General features: G+C 38.8%; 1 protein-coding gene across 1 annotated transcript in view; it reads right to left on the bottom strand.

Moving 5' to 3' along the window:
* The window catches only part of MUSK (muscle associated receptor tyrosine kinase), a 98,078-nt gene that overhangs the window by 56,296 nt on the left and 22,565 nt on the right, over window positions 1–19,217 (bottom strand). The window contains exons 2-5 of the mRNA XM_072992021.2: window positions 13,929–14,055; window positions 12,135–12,286; window positions 7,373–7,500; window positions 7,056–7,197 (exon numbers count right to left, since the gene is read on the bottom strand). Of these exons, the coding sequence (XP_072848122.2) occupies window positions 7,056–7,197; window positions 7,373–7,500; window positions 12,135–12,286; window positions 13,929–14,055 (549 nt within the window). The remainder of the gene's footprint in view (window positions 1–7,055; window positions 7,198–7,372; window positions 7,501–12,134; window positions 12,287–13,928; window positions 14,056–19,217) is intronic.

The raw sequence follows: 19,217 nt of genomic DNA, 5'->3' as shown, positions 1-19,217 counted from the left end.
AACAGTAATTGCTGTTTGCTTTTAAAAAGTTGGATGATTATCCAATGTGAATGTACAGTGGTTACAATGAGAAACATCAGTAACCACAAAAATGCTCACAGTCTTATTGATTGCTTTTGCAATATATCCAAGAATATTTCCAGGAAATAACATTTGCTGTGGATTCTGTGCCATGGCTCAAAAACTCTTTCTTTCTCTCTACAGAATATTAAAATGCATACTTGTTGTACACTTTCTTTCTTTCTTTCTTTCTTTCTTTCTTTCTTTCTTTCTTTCTTTCTTTCTTTCTTTCTTTCTTTCTTTCTTTCTTTCTTTCTTTCTTTCTTTTCCTTCCTTCCTTCCTTCCTTCCTTCCTTCCTCCCTCCCTATAAGGGGCCCAAGGCGGATCACAACAAAATCATACAATAATAACATTTAAAATACTATACAAAACTATATATTAAAACAATTAAATATTAGTCAAAATTAAACATAATTTTGAAAGCATTTAAAAAGAAACATTTAAAATATCTACTTTCAAAAATAGAGCATTCTCTAGAAACTTATTGCTTAAAAGCCTGAAAAGGGAGGTCTTTGCCTGATGACAGAAGACAAGAGTGCCTTCCAAAGACTGGAAGCAGCCAGTGAGAAAGCCCTAAAAATATTCTTCTCAGGGCTGCACAACTGAAAAGAGGTGGAGATAGTTCCATTACACATGAACAACTATTTTTACAGAAGAAACTATAGACTTTAACAGACCATCATTCACATATGCCCAGAAAACACGAGAAACTGTATTTCTATAGGCTTGGCTGGCTTAGCACCCTCAATTAACTATGGTTTTCAGAATTCTTTAGGAGAAACGGTGACCCTTACTTTAAACTAGTGTAAATAGGTTTGCAACATAGGCATAGTTGCCATTGCTGGTTGTCAATGGTAAAAGGTATGCATGTTCAGAAGTAATTAAATCACACAATTTACATGCTAATATGAATTTTGTGGATTTATTTCTAATGTAATTTTAATGTTATCTCACCCTTCAGAACATTCCATTTACATTGCCTGGTCTACATCTCAAATGTAGTAGGTTTCAATAAGTGATTCATTGCTTACTTGAATTTTTACCATTAATGGCACTAGAACTAATAAAGTTACTTTTCGGTTTTTAGAAAATGTTATTTCAATGTTATCATAATCTTGCTGATCTCAGTGAGATTCTAAGATAATAACTGCTTCATACAGTGCATCACACCTATGCTCATTATCATAAAAATGGGGGGAAAAACCTTTGGTTAGGACATGCACTTCTTTAAACCATGCAAAATGCATGCATAAAGAAGAAGGTCTCTTAATTAGCTAAAGATTTGCTGTTTTCCAGTACAGTATATTCCCATTTATCCAAGAGGACTTCCAAATCTTTCAGGAAGTTCAAAGTATGGATAAATGGGAATGCAATTCATAGGTTATAATTGCACTGTTCATTGAAATTAACACAGAGATGGATTTTTTGTAACTCATTGGCTTAAATCCTGTTCCATTTTTACAGAGGCAGAAGGCAAATGATGTAACATTCGCTTGCTTTCAATTGGCAATTAAAAAGTCCTTGCTCATATTCTCAAGTGTATACTATGCCAACCCTATGGGGAGAAAGACAGTAAATAAATAAATAAATAAATAAATAAATAAATAAATAAATAAATAAATAAATAAATAAATAAATAAATAAATAAATAAATAAATACGCCCCTGAGAATTTATTTATTTACTTATGTTATATACTATACCATTAGTAAATGCCCACTACTCTGAATAGTTCACAGAATACAACACAAAAAACCCAACCCTTAGCTCCATCCCAATATAGCAACACAATCAATATGGTGATGCACCAACTCAAACACAATTAACAAAATTGCCTATATTAACTAGATTTAAAAATTAATATTAACAGCATCTGTGGATACATTCTTATAAGCTGCTTTGCAGAGTTCTGTCTTTATTAGTTTCCCAAATATCAGGGGAGACAGAGCCTGGTGCAACTCAGTTGGAAGGTACTTCCACCAAACAGGGCCACCACCCAGGACACCTGGTTCCTTGTTGTCACCTTTTCAGCCTCCCTTAGTGTGGCCACTTTTATCTGTAAGTATGGGAGGAATGTGAGAAATGGCTCCCTGTTTTCTGGGAGAGATGTTCCAACAGGTATTGAGGCCCTATTAAGGACTTTATAGATCATAACTAGCACCTTGAATTGAGTACAGAAGCAGAAAAGCCACCAATGTAGGCAAGCCAAGACTGGGGATATATGATCAAATTTGCTACTCCCAGAAATCAATCTCAGTGCCACATTTTGGAACTGCAGAAATTTGCATATTGTTTTCAAAGGTAATCTTATGCAGACAGCATTGCCTAAGTGTGTTTTTGCGATTACAAATGTATGAACCAGTTATTGGGCATTTCTTATCCAAGTAGGGGTGCAACTGGGCAATCAACCAAGGTTGATAAAAGGCAGTCCTGGCCACGACTGATATTTAAACCTCCACAGAGAGTGCCAGATCCATAAGTACCGCAAAATGCAAAGCCAATCTTTCATAGGGAGTATAACTCCATCCAGGACAGGTAAATTTCCTCCTAACTGCTCTGACAATCCTTCTAACAGCAAGACCTCAGTCATACCTTTACTCAGTTTCAATTTATTGGCCTTCACCCAGTCCTCTATCGACAATAGGCAGTGCTCAAGGTCAAAGAGCATCCTCTGCAGATGATGAAAAGGGAAGACAGAGCTGCGTGTCATCAGTGTTCTGGTGACAGCAAACTCTAAATCTCTGAATGACTTCTCCTAGCAGCGTCATATAGATGTTAAAAAGTATTGGGGAGATAATTGACCTCTTTGGGACCCCATAAGAGAGGTCCCAAGGGGTGATACAACATCCCCAAGATGTTCCATCTGGAATCAGCCAACAAAGAAGGACTAGAACCAGTGAAAATCAGAGTGCTTAATCCCTAAACATGGTAGGCTCCCAGAAGAATACCATGGTTGATAGTATCAAAAGCCGCAGCAAGATCCAGGAGTACCAACAGGATTATACTCTCCCTGTTTGTCTCCCTTAAGAGATAGTTTTGCAGAGAGACCAATACCGTTTCAATACCATAATCTGGCCCTGATTGAAATGGACTCAACTATCAGTCTCATCCAAGAACACCTGCAACTGATCAGCCACCACAGGATTGCAGCAGTGACTAATTATCAGCCAGAAGTGAGTGAATGTCACACCATTTGTCTTCTGCCTGCATAGCAATGCAACAGAATTTCAGCTACTGTTTAGAATAGAGCTAGACTAATAGATTGTATAATACATATAACAGCTTACAGGCACCCCTAATGTTAGCTTTCTCACATATTGTCTATCAGTCCCAATAAACTTAGTTAGTGTCATCAACCAAACAAAGTTGATAGTTTGGAATTTTGTCACTGCAAATATCATTAATGCTATAATTGCAACGCGGTCTGAAAAATACCTCCATCTGCTGTATTTAATTCATTGAGAACTGGATAACAAAGAAATGAAGAAAACTAGTGAATATTCTCACTCCTAAAAACATCCCTCACAATTTTAAAAAGATAAATTGCTCGAGTCTCTTTACAGTGAGAAAGGTGAGTTAGAAAACAAATACATAAATAAATCCTATCAAGGTCAAATCTAAGTGCAATGCTAATTTTCTTAGTAACCACCTTTAAAATAAAACTTTGAAATTTTTCAACTCCATTTGTAGTGATTCTTTACAAAGTTGATGTGTTGGCTCAAGTCTTATAACCAGCAAAAAGTTATCCAATGAGCTAAAATTCACAGCAAATTCATAAGCATATACAAAGCGATTTTGCATGTGAGAGGCAAAATGTAGGTAAAGAAGAGAAATAATAAAACAGACCTAAATAACTCAAATGCTTCTGTGCCAGGAAGTGCCAAAAGAGTGGCAAATTGTTAATAAAATTATTTGGAGTCAACTGTAAATAATTGTCCCAGATAAACAATGCATTATGTCTCTTTCTTTTCCTGTTGTGTTTAAATAAGTTCTATGGAATTTGAATAGATTTCATTCATATTTTCACTCAGGACTTTGTATATCATTAGTCAGAATGAAGCTTATGCTTTAGGCAGCTTTTTCTGAGTCTCATAAAAGGTAAGCAAATGAGTTAATTAGTACATTTTTACTATCAGAGAGGGAAATCAGTAGGTATTAGACTTCTTGCCTTGGGTACCAAAATAATTTCTTCACTGGTCATTGGTATCATATACCTTAATTTAGAAAGAAGTACTATTTACTGCTTCACCTCAGGGACCAAAATATCTTGAGCTGGCTCCCCTCCCACATCTCTTTATTCCTCTGCTAACCCTCATCCCCTGGCAGTAAAAAAAAGCATTTTGATCCTAAATGGTACATCAGTCATGCACTTCTGTTTTTTCTCTAATCCTCCCCTCCCCTGTTCTTCTTCTTATAAGAAGCATGCATCCTTTATTTTATTTGCCGAATTTATTATATGCCCTGCAAATAATAAATAACAAATTAAATCATATGAATGCCATTAGATTCAGTAATTGGATGTGAACCCCCCCTTGTGTTTTTATGTATACCTTCAACAGTGAATAAATGAAATTAACTCAAATAGATTGTGAGGTTCTATTTGAATTAGAAGGGGCCTCAACAGACAACATACATGCTTTCTATAGTTTCTGCCTTTACTTACTTGCTAATATGAGAAAACGTAAGAATTTCTTTGCTTAATTGCTCCATCCTGTCCAGCATTATGTTAACAGTAAATACTGGTGTACTTAGATGATGGGTAACGAAACCTCCAGCCTGCAGGCCTAAGCTGACCTATGAGTGACCCCATTCTGGCCCATAACTCCATCTAACTCTAGGATTTCTTAGCTATGTCACTCTCCCAATCCAGAGTAGAGTAAAGGGAGGGAAATCTCCCCATTCCTCTGACTAAAGGTCAAACCAACAGTGTAGATTCGCCCTGTGTTGCTCAGGGAAGCCCTTATATGTTGTCTCCAGTCTTGAGTCAGAGAAAACATTGGGAGAATTCACCTATACTGGGCATCCTGATGGGAAAATTATTGGCAAAGCTCCCAAGACCCAAGCACTGGTTGCAAGAACATTGCAGGAACTGATGCATGTGTCTGGAAGATGTCTTTGCTTGCCAGTCACCATACTTTGGAAGGGGAGGGAGAGAATGAAGCAAAGCTGAATTAATAGCAGATTCTGGCAATGTGGGCGGGTGGGCGTTTGGGAACTGGCAATAACCATGATGTCTGGAGGGTGACCACAGCCACTTATATTCACCTGTGCCATGCAGGGTGGTGGGATAGCAAGAGCCCAAACAAATTCCTTATTTTGATTTAGGTAATTTAAGATTCTGGCCCTCTTATATGTGGGTGTTAACTAGCTTAATGGTCTTAACTCTTCTCCATTTCAAAAAGACGTGAGCATTGATTCACTTACTTCAATATAAGGTGAGCCAGAACTGCGATGCTTGGGGGCACTCCTGCTCCTTTGAGATACTGCATTGCTCTGGACTGCTGCCCCTGCTCCACAAATCCTGCCCAGATAGCATCACTGCCAGTTAGGTCACCAAATACAGTATCAGGCTCTAGCTAGCATGCTAGAGAATTGCTATACTTCTCCAAATCTCAGCATGAGCAGTACTGGAGAAGGACTTCTGGGTTTTGCACAAGAAGTGTCTCTAAAGCCTGGGTGTGCTTCACTAACAATTCACAGGTGGCACTAGGGCTCATTGGCTTAACACCAGGGGAGGGACTGGGAAAATATCCAATGGTACATGTTCTAGTGTGATCTGGAGCAAGGCTTTTGATTATGTAAGCCCTAGCAGGACAAACTCAGCACCTGGAGGGGAAAAACTCACTGTAGGCTAGTGACGAGCTTTCTGTAAGCCACAGCAGCATTAGAGGGCATGGGGAAAACCACCTGTGTATTATGTGCTCCAGAGAATGCAGTGCAGGATATCAGCCCTAGCATGAATAATTAAAACTGTTGAATGCATGTTGCCACCTTCCACCTACACATCCAGTCGAACATGCCTTCCTGAACTTTTCACTCATTTACCTTATACCCATTTTCATAGTCAGGGTGTTTTTAAGCAATTGGGGGGGGGCATGGCACTCTAGTCTGCCCCACCTCTTTGACAGCCCATTCCTCCTCCATGTGATATAGGGTGTTACTGCTCCCTCTGTGGTGGCTTGTATACCTTCACTAGAAATATCTAAGAACCTACATCCAACATTAGTGTTATGTGCTAGTGGAGGAGTGATCACTATGGGATGGTGCTTTCCTCACGGTTGGAATATCTAGGTATTTTCATAAGCTATCTTGGTACACCTGCAGGTCTGACAGTCACCATGCCCATCTGAATGGCATACAGGTAATCTCGCCATGCTGCACTTTCACTGAAAGGCGTTTCAAGTATGCACACCCCAAAATATATTGAACTAGCCCTAACTTTTATCCAGTATGAAGCAGTGGCATGAAAAGAACTCCCAAATGCATGTTGCTGGAAAAGTTTCTTCGTTCAAAATGTCCATCCTCTTAACCAGCCAATTAAACACCAAATTGGAAAGTCACACAGAAGAGGATCAAAGAATTTATTAAAGTAAGTACTTATTTTCTTCCATTAGCTCATTTTTGTGCTTACAACATGCTTCAGCAGAGATGCATGTTTCAGCATCAGACCTGCAGATTAAGTCCATGTTTACTTCTAACTGATGAACTGCAAAACAAAATTCACTAAGTGCAAAATATGTGATTGAGAACAATTACTTGCTATGGCAAACAAACATCTTTCACCACTTGAAGGATCATTTCTTCTAAATGCATGCTGTAGTTTGCTCGTTATTGATTAGCTTCTACTTTGTTTAGGAAACAAAGCTTGTCTTTTGGTTCCATATCTCCATATTTTTCTTTTAACCTTCCACATTTCTTTAACAGATGTTTTCAGTTTCCAATATTGGAGCAAAGACTAAATCTGTATATGACACTCTGTGCAGATGATCACTCACCTTCTACTTCCAGAATTACAGGTTTTGAATAAGCTGTCCCCAGGCTGTTCTTTGCCACACATCGATAGTGACCACCATCTTCTCTTTGAACATTGTGAATCCTTAGGCTGCCCGATTCAAGAATAGCAATCCGTGCATTTTCCTGCCACAACAAATATTGATCAATATGAGAAAAGGGAAACTATACTTTATATAAGGGATGAAAGCATTCATAGTATAAACAAATATCAGTCTGACATTCCTCACTCCCAAACACATGATATATCCCCCTCCATGCAAAAAGGTGCTTATTTTATTTGAATACAAAAAGCATTCACCTTTATAACATTTTCTCCTTTGATCCATGATACTGAAGGCTTTGGGTTTCCCATTGTAGTACACTGAAAAACAGCTTTTAATCCTTCTGTTATTTTCACATTTGAAGGAGGACGGGTTATTTTGGGTTCTAAAATTCAAAAGGGTTAAAATGAGATAGAAATCACAACCACACATTCAAATATGGTATGCCTATGAAAGACCAAAGATCCATTTTTCCATTTCTATGTATGTCATCAATACAGTGGTGCCTCGCTTAACGATGTTAATTCGTTCCAGTGAAATCGCTGTAGAGTGAAAACATCATAAAGTGAAAATAAAAAACCCATTGAAACACATTAATACCCAGTTAATGCGTTCCAATGGGCTAAAAACTCACCGTCCAGCAAAGATCCTCCATACGGTGGCCATTTTCGGTGCCTGTATATAGAGAGGAACCCATCCCTAAGCACAGCGGGGAGCCATTTTGAGCACCCGGTGGCCATTTTGAAAACCTGACGATCAGCTGTTTCGATCACCTGATTCGTCGTAATGCGGGGTAATCATTAAGCAGGACACGACTGTATCTTTCTTACAACTGTGTGTAACAAGAATATCAGCTTTCAAAGCAGAGGCTGGGCAGAGTTTTCAAGTGAGAAAAAAGCAGTTAAGGAAATGATGCTCAGCCCTCCCCCACAAACAAACCAAAGAAGCAGCCATGGGGTTGATAAGCTAAAGTGCACACCTTCTCAAGAGATTTGTGTGGGCTAGTTTAGACTGCTGTATCTTAAAAGAAAAATATACACCAGTAAATGGCCAATAATTTTTGAGGATAATTATGGAAAGTTTTTTTCTTTGTCTTTGAATCTATTGCCCAAAGTTGTTGGCTTTGTTGCACTGAAAAAGAAGCAGTATTTGAAAGGAATAAGTAACATACTAGGTGAGCAGGGCATTGCTGGCTCAGCCTTTCTACGGAATGGAAAGAGGCATTCTCCATTCTAATCACCATTAGGCAGTTATACTAGGACTTGTAGCTTAAAACGGCAGTTAAATCTGTTGCATACTTTCTTGAGAACAACAGGTAGCAGAGTTCTTGTGCATAGGCAAAAGAAGGACAAATGATGAGAGAAGAAAACAGCATAACCATCAGGGACCTTGATCCCATGGACACTGAGAACCAGTGCCGCTGGCAGGATTTACAGTTCCACAATATACAGACTAAATGCCTTGTTGTTGTTTTGTCATATACTCGTGTCCGACTCTTCATGACCCCATGGACCAGAGCACGCCAGGCCCTCCTGTCTTCCACTGCCTCTCGAAGTTGGGCCAAATACATCTTGGTAGCTTCAATGACACTGTCCAACCATCTCATCCTCGGTCGTCCCCTTCTCCTCTTGCCTTCACACTTTCCCAACATCAGGGTCTTTTCCAGGGAGTCTTCTCTTCTCATGAGATGGCCAAAGTATTGGAGCCTCAGCTTCAGAATCTGTCCTTCCAGTTAGCACTCGGGGTTGATTTCCTTCAGAATTGATAGGTTTGATCTCCTGGCAGTCCAGGGGACTCCCAAGAGCCTCCTCCAGCACCACAATTCAAAAGCATCAATTCTTTGGCGGTCAGCCTTCTTTATGGTCCAGTTCTCACTTCCATACATCACTACAAGAAAAACCATAGCTTTGACTATGTGGACTTTTGTTTGCAAGGTGATGTCTCTGCTTTTTAACATGCTGGCGAGGTTTGTCTTCACGTTCCTCCGAAGAAGCAGGTGTCTTTTAATTTCATGGCTGCTGCCACCATCTGCAGTGATCATGGAGCCCAAGAAAGTAAAATCTGTCACTGCCTCCATATCTTCCCCTTCTATTTGCTAGGAGGTGATGGAACCAGTGGCCAAGATCTTCTTCTTCTTTTTTAATGTTCAGCTTCGGACCTTTTTTTGCACTCTCCTCTTTCACCCTCATTACAAGGTTCCTCCTCACTTCTGCAATCAGAGTGGTATCATCTGCATATCGGAGGTTGTTGATATTTCTTCCTGCAATCTTAATTCCTGCTTGGGATTCCTCCAGTCCAGCCTTCCGCATGATGTATTCTGCATATATGTTAAAGAAGCTGGGGGACAATATACAGCCTTGTCGTACTCCTTTCCCAATTTTGAACCAAACAGTTGTTCCATATCCACTTCTAACTGTTGCTTCCTGTCCCACATATAGGCTTCTCAGGATATAGATAAGGTGGTCAGGCACTCCCATTTCTTTAAGGACTTGCCATAGTTTACTGTGGTCCACACAGTCAAAGGCTTTTGTTTCGTCCATGAAGTAGAAGTAGATGTTTTTCTGGAACTCTCTGGCTTTCTCCATAATTCAGCACATGTTAGCAATTTGGTCTCTAGTTCCTCTGCCTCTTTAGACTCCAGCTTGTACTTCTGGGAGTTCTCGGTCTCCATACTGCTGAAGCCTACTTTGGAGGATTTTGAGCATAACCTTGCTAGCATTTGAAATTAGTACAATTGTACAGTAGTTGGAGCACTCTTTGGCACTGCCTTTCTTTGGGATTGGGATGTAGACTGATCTTTTCCAGTCCTCTGGCCACTGCTGAGTTTTCCAAACTTGCTGGCATATTGATTGTAGCACCTTAACAGCGTCATCCTTTAAGATTTTAAATAGTTCAGTTGGAATGCCATCACCTCCACTGGCCTTGTTGTTAGACAAGCTTTCTAAGGCCCACTTGACTTCACTCTCCAGGATGTCTGGCTCAAGGTCAGCAACTACATTGTCTGGGTTGTCCGGGATATCCAAATCTTTCTGATATAATTCCTCTGTGTATTCTTGCCACCTCTTCTTGATGTCTTCTGCTTCTGTTAGGTCCTTCCCATTTTTGTCCTTTATCATTGCACAAAATGTTTCTTTAATATCTCCAATTTTCCTGAACAGATCTCTGGTTTTTCCTTTTCTATTATTTTCCTCTATTTCTTTGCATTGTTCATTTAAGAAGGCCCTCTTGTCTCTCCTTGCTATTCTTTGGAAGTCTGCATTCAATTTTCTGTAACTTTCCTTATCTCCCTTGCATTTTGTTTCCCTTCTCTTCTCTGGTATTTGTAAGGCCATGTTGGACAGCCACTTTGCTTTCTTGCATTTCCTTTTCTTTGGGATGTTTTTTGTTGCTGCCTCCTGTACAATGTTACGAGCCTCTATCAAAAGTTCTTCAGGCACTCTGTCCACCAAATCTAGCTCACACAAATCATAATGTTGTGTCTTGGATAGATACACACACAGAGAGAGAGAGAGAGAGAGAGAGAAACAAACACACAAACTGTATAGAAAGGAGATTAAAGGGAAATAGTAGCAGTACCATGAGAATCACTCTTCCAATCTTTGTCTGACACCACTACAGTCAATTCCTAGTTTTAGGCCTTGAAATCTCAGAATGGGATGCTGCACACCTGGCAATCCCACCCTTCTGCCAAACTGCTCACCACAAAAAAGACACTTCTGTTCCTTCTGTTCCTAGTTCCTGTTGTGGTCACTTCTGACCACTTGTGATATTCATAAATATCCTATAACAAACACCCCAGCTTCAGAGAGGACTTACTTCAACCAAAACAATATTGAAGTTCTCATAAATAATTTCTATTATTTCAAAACCTCCATCCTGCATTTGCCTCCTTTTGCCTTTTTGTCAAATTGTTCTGATGAAAAGATACTACAGTACTGTATATGGATGTTACAATCAAAAGCAATTTGATTCAGATCTTGCTCTGAAGCACCCAGGGTCACTTTTACCAGCTATGAGTCATTTTGTTGCAAAATCTCTTCAAGGGTTTTATTATCTAGTCATCATTGCTGTAGCTCCTTCCATTAGCAAGATACTAAAGTTTAGTGATTGAAATTATCCATCTTCCAAGTTTGCCCTCTCTATCATTACTCACATAGATTGCCCAATATTATTCTTGAAAAAGCTAAATCATTATGACTATCCACATTGCTTGGGAGTTGTATCATCAAATGTACTGTGTAGGCTATGAGGTGCTGTTGTCCGTTTGTGAATTTTCATATATGAGGATGATGGACAAAGATAACAATTCATATTAAGGTCTTCCTCCATGTAGTGATGCTCAAAGACTACATGTGTTTCTGTTGATTTCAGAAGACATCTAGCCTTCATTTGTTCGAATTCAGGTTACAAGTTCCTTGTACCACATCTGAAGCAGAACTTCAAAACTCTTTGCTCATTCTCAAATGAATGGTGGATCAGCCATATCCACAGGTACATTGGGCCTGTGAATTTTACTGAGGATAGAACTTCAAAATTTATTTCCAAGGACAATTCCTCAGTGAAATATTGGAAACCATTTTTAAAAATCTCACATGTGTATCAAAATAAATATGGGCACACCATATAAAAATCCTCTTTACAAACTCTTGTCTTATTAGTTATGAATGGTTAGCTTCCAAGGCAATGGGGGAAAGCAGAGCAGAGACCAATCGTAAAAAAGGGAAATAATTATCTGAAAGCCAAAGAATAGGACAAATAAGGAAAAAGAGCATTGAGCAAGAACCATTTTTTATTAACTGGGACATATTCATCAGTTTTCTGGAAACACAGTGAATCTGCAGATAAATGAATCCTCGGATGCTGATCCAGTGGATAGGGGAGTCCCACTGTATATGCACCCAGAGAGGTAAAGATACTGAACCACGTAACACTGTATAATCCAACACAAAGAAAATATTTCCTTTTTTCACTGTTTCACCTGAACTGAGCTTTAATTCAGTATCATGTACTTATACTTACTCATTTTCACTTGTAATGCTCCACAATTTTCTGCTGGCACTCCTATTCCATTGTTTGCAGTGCAACAGTATACTCCATCATCACTGTCTTCCACACTGAGAATTTTTAGAAGCTGCCCATGTTCCCTTATACTATACCGCGTGTCAAACAGCCTGAAATACATTAAAATAATTTAAGACTTTATATACTAACCCTGAGTGTATTCATAGTTATTGAAAAGTTAGAGGGAAATTTGTGACAAAGGGAATAGGTCCTTCTGGAAAGAGATCCACATTGAAAGTCTGCCCAAAATATACTAGATTTTATGAAATGTTAAGAAAATTATTCTTTATTTTTCATTTTTAGGGATGTTTCAAATGTTACTTTTTTAGCTCTCTTCATATCCATATTAGCTTTGCAGGGGAAGTGAATTATTATTATTATTATTATTATTATTATTATTATTATTATTATTATTATTATTATTATTATTATTATTATTATTATTATTATTATTATTATTATTATTAGTATTAGTATTAGTATTAGTATTAGTATTAGTAGTAGTAGTAGTAGTAGTAGTAGTAGTAGTAGTAGTAGTAGTAGTAGTAGTAGTAGTATAATGCTAGACCATTGCTGAAGTGACGTACTGCATCACATAGATTAAATTTTTAAAAAATCTTTTGTTTGCGTTGTCTGAGGTTTCTCAGCTACCACTTCAGACAAAGCCAGTTTAATTGAAGTAATGCAGTCTAGCAGAGGCAAAAAAATAACAACTTCCCTTCCCTGCCAAGGAGCAGGGAATGCGTTCAATTTGCCAATATCCTGAAGTGTTGCAGTATTTTACCAATGTAGTTCCCTTCAGATGTTCTGCCCTATAACTCCTGTCACCCCCTGATAGCACGGCACTACTCCTATATGTCTTTCAGCTTCTCTCAAGTGTCCTGCAAGATTTCTTGACAGCTCTAGGCTTGCTTCTTGGTCGCTTCCCAGCAATTGTACATGCTGGAAACAGACCAAACTAGAGCAGATCCAAACTGGGAGGGGCTCAGAAAAGTGCAGGTAGGGGGCACTGGGGGAACAGTTTGGTTCACTCTAGTAATTACATCATCTGATCAGTGGGAAAAAGAACAAACCAGCCTGTCCCCACAATGCATCAAGCAGCAGGACAAATGCTATTTGAGTCAGCACTTTCAACAAAGTATGGGCATAATCACAAAGGGCCATGTTCCCTAGTAATACCCCTGTTAGATCTTTGTAGAAATTTCTGGTCACATGATGCATGGCTATTATCAAATTATTTACCTGGCCAGTGGTGTAACTGCAGTTTATTTCCCACTCACTGGGAGGCCTCTGTTATTTTGTTTCAATGGCATATTGATGTGTTTCTTATTGGCATGACATGTGTGCGCTACTCTGTTGATTCATTTCCAAAGCCAAGTGACCAGGGAAGGTAGCTGTCATTACTACCACACGGCTGCCCTGCTTTTAAAAAAAAAATCCAGCTGGTATTGGTTTCACTCCACCTACTCGCTGGCAAGCAACACAGTCCTGGATGGAGGTGCCAGGACCATTGAGTGCAATTCAGTCCTTCCAGAGGTGCTGGTGCAACAAAGGAAATTTTTACTGAAAAAGAACCCCTTTCCAATATATTCATATACTGGAAATAATAATGATAAAAATAATTACAAGTGACCAAATATTTTGTTGGTCTACTGAAAAGCAGACCTAGTCCCTATATTCTAGTGTGACACACTACAGATTAATTTCTCAAGAAAGCCATACCCACACCTCTTTTGTGCACATTATTCTTACCTAATAGGAATGTTATTACGTGTCCAGGTAACCTCTGCCTGAGGAAACGCCTCTACAACACACTCAAAAGTAGCTTCTTCTTCAACAAGGGCATCCACAGTTTCTAGAGGAGTGGTGATAATGGGAGCTGCGGGCAGAAGAAAAGCAATGAGGCTGAATTGAGAAAAAAAATATATTTGTTATCTTCATGACATGGTCTTTGTTGCACTTGACTGGGTCCAACTCAGCTTACACTGATGAATGATCATGACTTTGCACGGGGAGGAGTAGATAAAGTGAAAAAAATTCATCAAGCGTCCTAGACTGTTTTTACATGCTTTGATCTATTTATTTATTTATTTATTTAATTTATACCCCGCCTATCTGGCCCACTGGACCACTCTAGGCAGCTTCCAAATATAAAATCAAATAATAAAACATAGACAAATACATAATAATCAAACAAGAACAGCAGTAAAAATAAAAAGGAAAAGTAAGAAAAATCAAGAGTTGGCTGGAGGGAAGGCCTGAATAAACAGCCATGTTTTTAATTGGGTTTTAAAGGTGCCCAGCGTGGGGGCCGCGCGAATTGCCGGAGGGAGATTGTTCCAGAGGTGAGGAGCCACCGCCGAGAAGGCCCGGTTTCGTGTCTTCTCCTTCCGGGCCTCTCTCGGCATCAGGCTCCTCAGCCTCACCTCCTGACTCGCGCGGGTGATCCAGGTAGACCTTGGTGGGAGGAGGCGTTCCGCCAAATATCAGTCTGATCAACCTAGACCAGTGGTTCTTAACCTTGGGTTACTCAGGTGTTTTTGGACTGCAACTCCCAGAAGCCTTCAGCACCAGCTGTGCTGGCTGGGGTTTCTGGGAGTTGCAGTTCAAAAACACCTGAGTAACCCAAGGTTAAGAACCACTGACCTAGACCAATATTCTTGGGGCTGCTGGTGTCCCTTCCTTTTCACTTTTTCTTCTTGATTTCCTCTGAGAGAGGACATTCATGCCTTTTCCTTGGAAGATAAGGAGGCAGTCATGGCTTCCTGCATCTCTAAAGTAATTAGCTACAACTACCATTCCTGTTGTTTTTATCAATATATTTATCAAATAAGAATCATGAGAGTGATTTCCAAATTATTCTGACCTTCAGGGGCTGAATCAACAAATTAACTTAGCTGCTCAGCGAACTAACAGTCTTGAACTCAGTTAAATGAGTTTTATGGTTTTTAGGCATAAACAGCACTTCTGCAAGATAAATCTTAGTCATTTATATGCTTAGGTAAAGGTTCCCCTTGACATTTAGTCCAGTCACGTCCAACTCTACAGCGCAGTGCTCATCCCTGTTTCCAAGCAGTAGAGCCAGTTTCTTGTTAGAAGACCGTTTCCATGGTCACGTGGCCAGCGCAACTAGACATGGAACACCGTTACCTTCTCACCGAGGCGGTACCTATTTATCTACTCGCATTTACATGCTTTCGAACTGCTAGGTTGGCAGGAGCTGGGACAAGTGATGGGAGCTCACTTCGTTGCATGGATTAGATCTTATGACGGCTGGTCTTCTGACCTTGCAGCACAGAGGCTTCTGCGGTTTAACCTGCAGCACCACTACGTCCCCTTTTATATGCTTAGTTATAGCCAATTTGAAAATAATCAATACTAAGAATAAGAAACGTGACTGGAGACTCATCCAATAATTTCCAAAATGAGTGCCATGTAGGCCTCCTGTAAGACAATATTCTTTAGGGAAGGTATTTGCAGTATATCATAGCTGCTTTATTTATTTATTTATTTATTTATTTATTTATTTATTTATTTATTTATTTATTTATTTATTTATTTATTTATTTATTTATTTATTTATTTTATATGCCACCCACTCTACCCAGAGGTTTTACCAATGTAGTTCTCTCCAGATGTTGTAAGTCCTCTCATCCCCTGAGAGTATGGCACTACTCTTAGATGTCTTTTAGCTTCCATGAAGTTTCCTACAAGATTTTTTTTACCTAAGCAGGTTCTTGAATTTTTGCCAAATTTCTCTGTTAGCAAACCATCAGAAAGAGATTTATTCTGCAATAGCATCACGGTACAAGCACACTTCTAATTTATTATTCTTTGGAAGCATAGCACACATTGTGATATGAACAACAAATAAACCTCTCTCTATGTAGCGTGATGGCTCAGCATGGATTTCAAGAACTTTAAGTACTTTAATATCATGTCATAAAATTGTTGATTGATGGGAGATCAAGAGGGCACCTCCTACGAACTGTTTTCCCTCTACATGGTGCTCTTGGCATACAGAACTATACTCTGAGCAACTGTTTCAGTGTATGACGTCCAAGGGCATCCATCCAGTATAATAGCTATTGTTGACAGCTGTGTTGGCACTTTCTTTGTAGCACACCACTAGGAACACTGCAAGTGGTGAAAAGAATCCTCCTGACCTTCACAGAAGGTTAAAATATAAACCCACCCATAGATAAATTACAAAATGGAGAGCATGACAAAGACTGACTGAGGTGTACTTATGCCAAGAACAAAGGACCCTGTCTGTCAGGGGGACTGAATGATAGATATGATCTAAATCAGGGATGACCAGCCAGAGGCCTAGTGACTGGATCTAGACTCTAATTCAATTTTAGCTTGTCCCTGGCAAGCCCACTAAATTCTACAGCTTCATAGCTGCAATACGTTGCAAGCTTTCTATTATCTCTATGGGTTTAAGCTGCTGGCTCTCAGGCTGTATGTAGAGATCTCACTTGTGATTTTTCTTTTGCAAATTGTCATCATTTTAAGAATAATTTTAAGCTTTTGTTAGCACCATTGGCAGCTTGTGGCTGAATTGTCACCCCCACCCCGCCTCAAATACTTTGGCATAAAGTAATTCCTACTCTCTGGCCAAAAGCTTCTTATGGTGAACAATGATCATACAGCTAAAAAAAGAGAAGGTGTTAATATAAATATGTAAGTGCAAAGGTGTAACCTGCAGGTTTTGATTATAGGTTCTCAGGTTTTTTTTTTAAGTGATGCTAGCAAACATCAGAGTGATTGATGATCCAGTTCAGAATATAAATGCTGCCCTTTCATAAAGTGCATCTGTGGTTTTTTTTTCAACTGAGCCATTCCACCTCTTGAATGAAACTTCATGCTGCTCTCTCTTCTTACATGCACTCATGTATCTGACCTCTTTCTCCCCTTCCTGACACACTTAAAAAAAAAGAGGGGTGAGGAAGGGAGAAAGACTTCCTTCTCTGCTCCAAGTGCCATCAAAGCATTAACATCAGATGCCAATTCTACTAGCCAGGGAAGAATGTTGACTTAATGATCCTAACAGACAGCTTGCCAGCTCTGACCATGTTGGGTTTCTGATATCATGAGATGTGTGATGGGAGCCAAAATGTTTTCACAATTGCCTTTAGAAGCAACAGAAACATTTTCTAATCTGTTTACTTTAGGGGAAAATTTAGTTTTCTGAATCAGAGGTTATTGTGTGTTGCCCATCATTAGGTTTTCTGTCATGTGAAAATATCAGAGGTACAGGGCCTTTCATTTTTCTGAAGCTATTTGGGATCAAGTGTTCTCTCATAGAAGCTCTATATCGTGTGATTATTGTGTAGCTAAAACTCTCTAAAAGCAGTATCTAGCACTTCTAGTCTCTTCTTGTCACTTGTGTATGCTGAAACAGGCTGTATAACATATGATGATCCACATACATCTGACATGATGTTGCTTTTACAGTTTGGGGATTTGAGGGATTGCGACTCATCTGTAGAGGGGGGAATGAATACCATTCATTTTGTTGTGGTATCAACTTTTTCAGTCCTGGAGACTAACTGATGGATAATGTTTTGAGCTCATGTATCATGCCATTTATCAAGCAGTTGATAGCACAACATGGTTATATTCCTTATAGAGTCATAATACCATTACTTTAATTAACTTCAGTCAAACACACCAATGTAAGTCGAAATGTAAGAAATGACTTTTGTAAGTCGAAATGAAAAGTTCTGGTTGAAGATTCACCCTTGGGTGGTAAAAGGCTGCTAGTATAACCACAGGATAGTGGACCTGGATAACTGCATGTGATAAATAGTTGCATGTCTCTTTAACCGTATGGCTCAAGGGGCTTTTTAAACATTTTCTATTTATTTGAGGTATTGATAACCCACCTTATTAATCTCACATGTATAGGAAAACAATCTGCAAGCATTTAAGCAGTCTCTTCCTTTGTTTCTACACCACTCTCTTCTTCTGCTTTCTGGAGTGATTTTATTTTTAAAAAATAATGTCAGGAGGTAAAAGTGGCAAAACTCCCCAAGCGTATTGCTTGACTCCTAATTGTTAACTCATTTGATGAAAAGTAGAATTTAAATTGCTCAACAGATTGGATCATTCCTGATAACATTATGTTTGGATATGCTAATATTGAATGCAATGTAAAGTTGTAAATATAACATTTTGTATAAGATATACAGTAGTTAGAAATCTTTGAATACATGCAAAAAGTAGATCATATATAAGGCAGGTAAAATCCCGGTAAATGAATTGGACTCTGCCTTTAATTATCCATACTATGATCAAGGTTTCTATCTAAGTATATAAAATATACAAGGACGCCCGAATCAATCAATCAATCAATCAATCAATCAATCAATCAATCAATCAATCTATCTATCAATCAATCAATCTATCTATCTATCTATCTATCTATCTATCTATCTATCTATCTATCTATCTATCTATCTATCTATCTATCTATCTATCTATCTATCATAGGTAAAACAATTCCCAGTTTCTGTTGCTATCATATGTCTGAACACTCATAAGTCTGAACATTCCAAGATAAAATAAATATTTACATACTTTTCTATCAGAATAAGCATTTCTAAATGCACTTTTCTCTTTAAATAGAACTTGAAAAATATGTATGGATACACTTTTTAAGAACCAAAAACTGCATCAAAGCGGTCAATGAAATATAAGGGCTGATAGATCACGAAAGGTGCAAAGTTATCTGGAAATAAATTCCACTGAATTCTGTGGGACCCGTTAGAGATACAGTGGATTTCACAGTAAGGCTATACTCTGATACACCTTTACCTGGAAGTAAGCCACACTGAATATAGGCAGAATTGCTTTTGAGGAAACATACATAATATTGTGCTGTAAATTCCAATCTGCACCTGAGTCCAGGAGTTAGGGATCATGCCCGTTCGTATTGGAAATTAATATTGGAACTGGAAAAGATCAAATTCCACAGACATCTCAGTATCTGTCTGAAATAACCAAGTATTCCTTTCATGATGCCTAATGATGTGT

Source organism: Pogona vitticeps, chromosome 2 (assembly GCF_051106095.1).
Source record: "Pogona vitticeps strain Pit_001003342236 chromosome 2, PviZW2.1, whole genome shotgun sequence".
NCBI lineage: Eukaryota > Metazoa > Chordata > Lepidosauria > Squamata > Agamidae > Pogona > Pogona vitticeps.
This window is presented reverse-complemented; position numbering and strand designations above follow the sequence as displayed.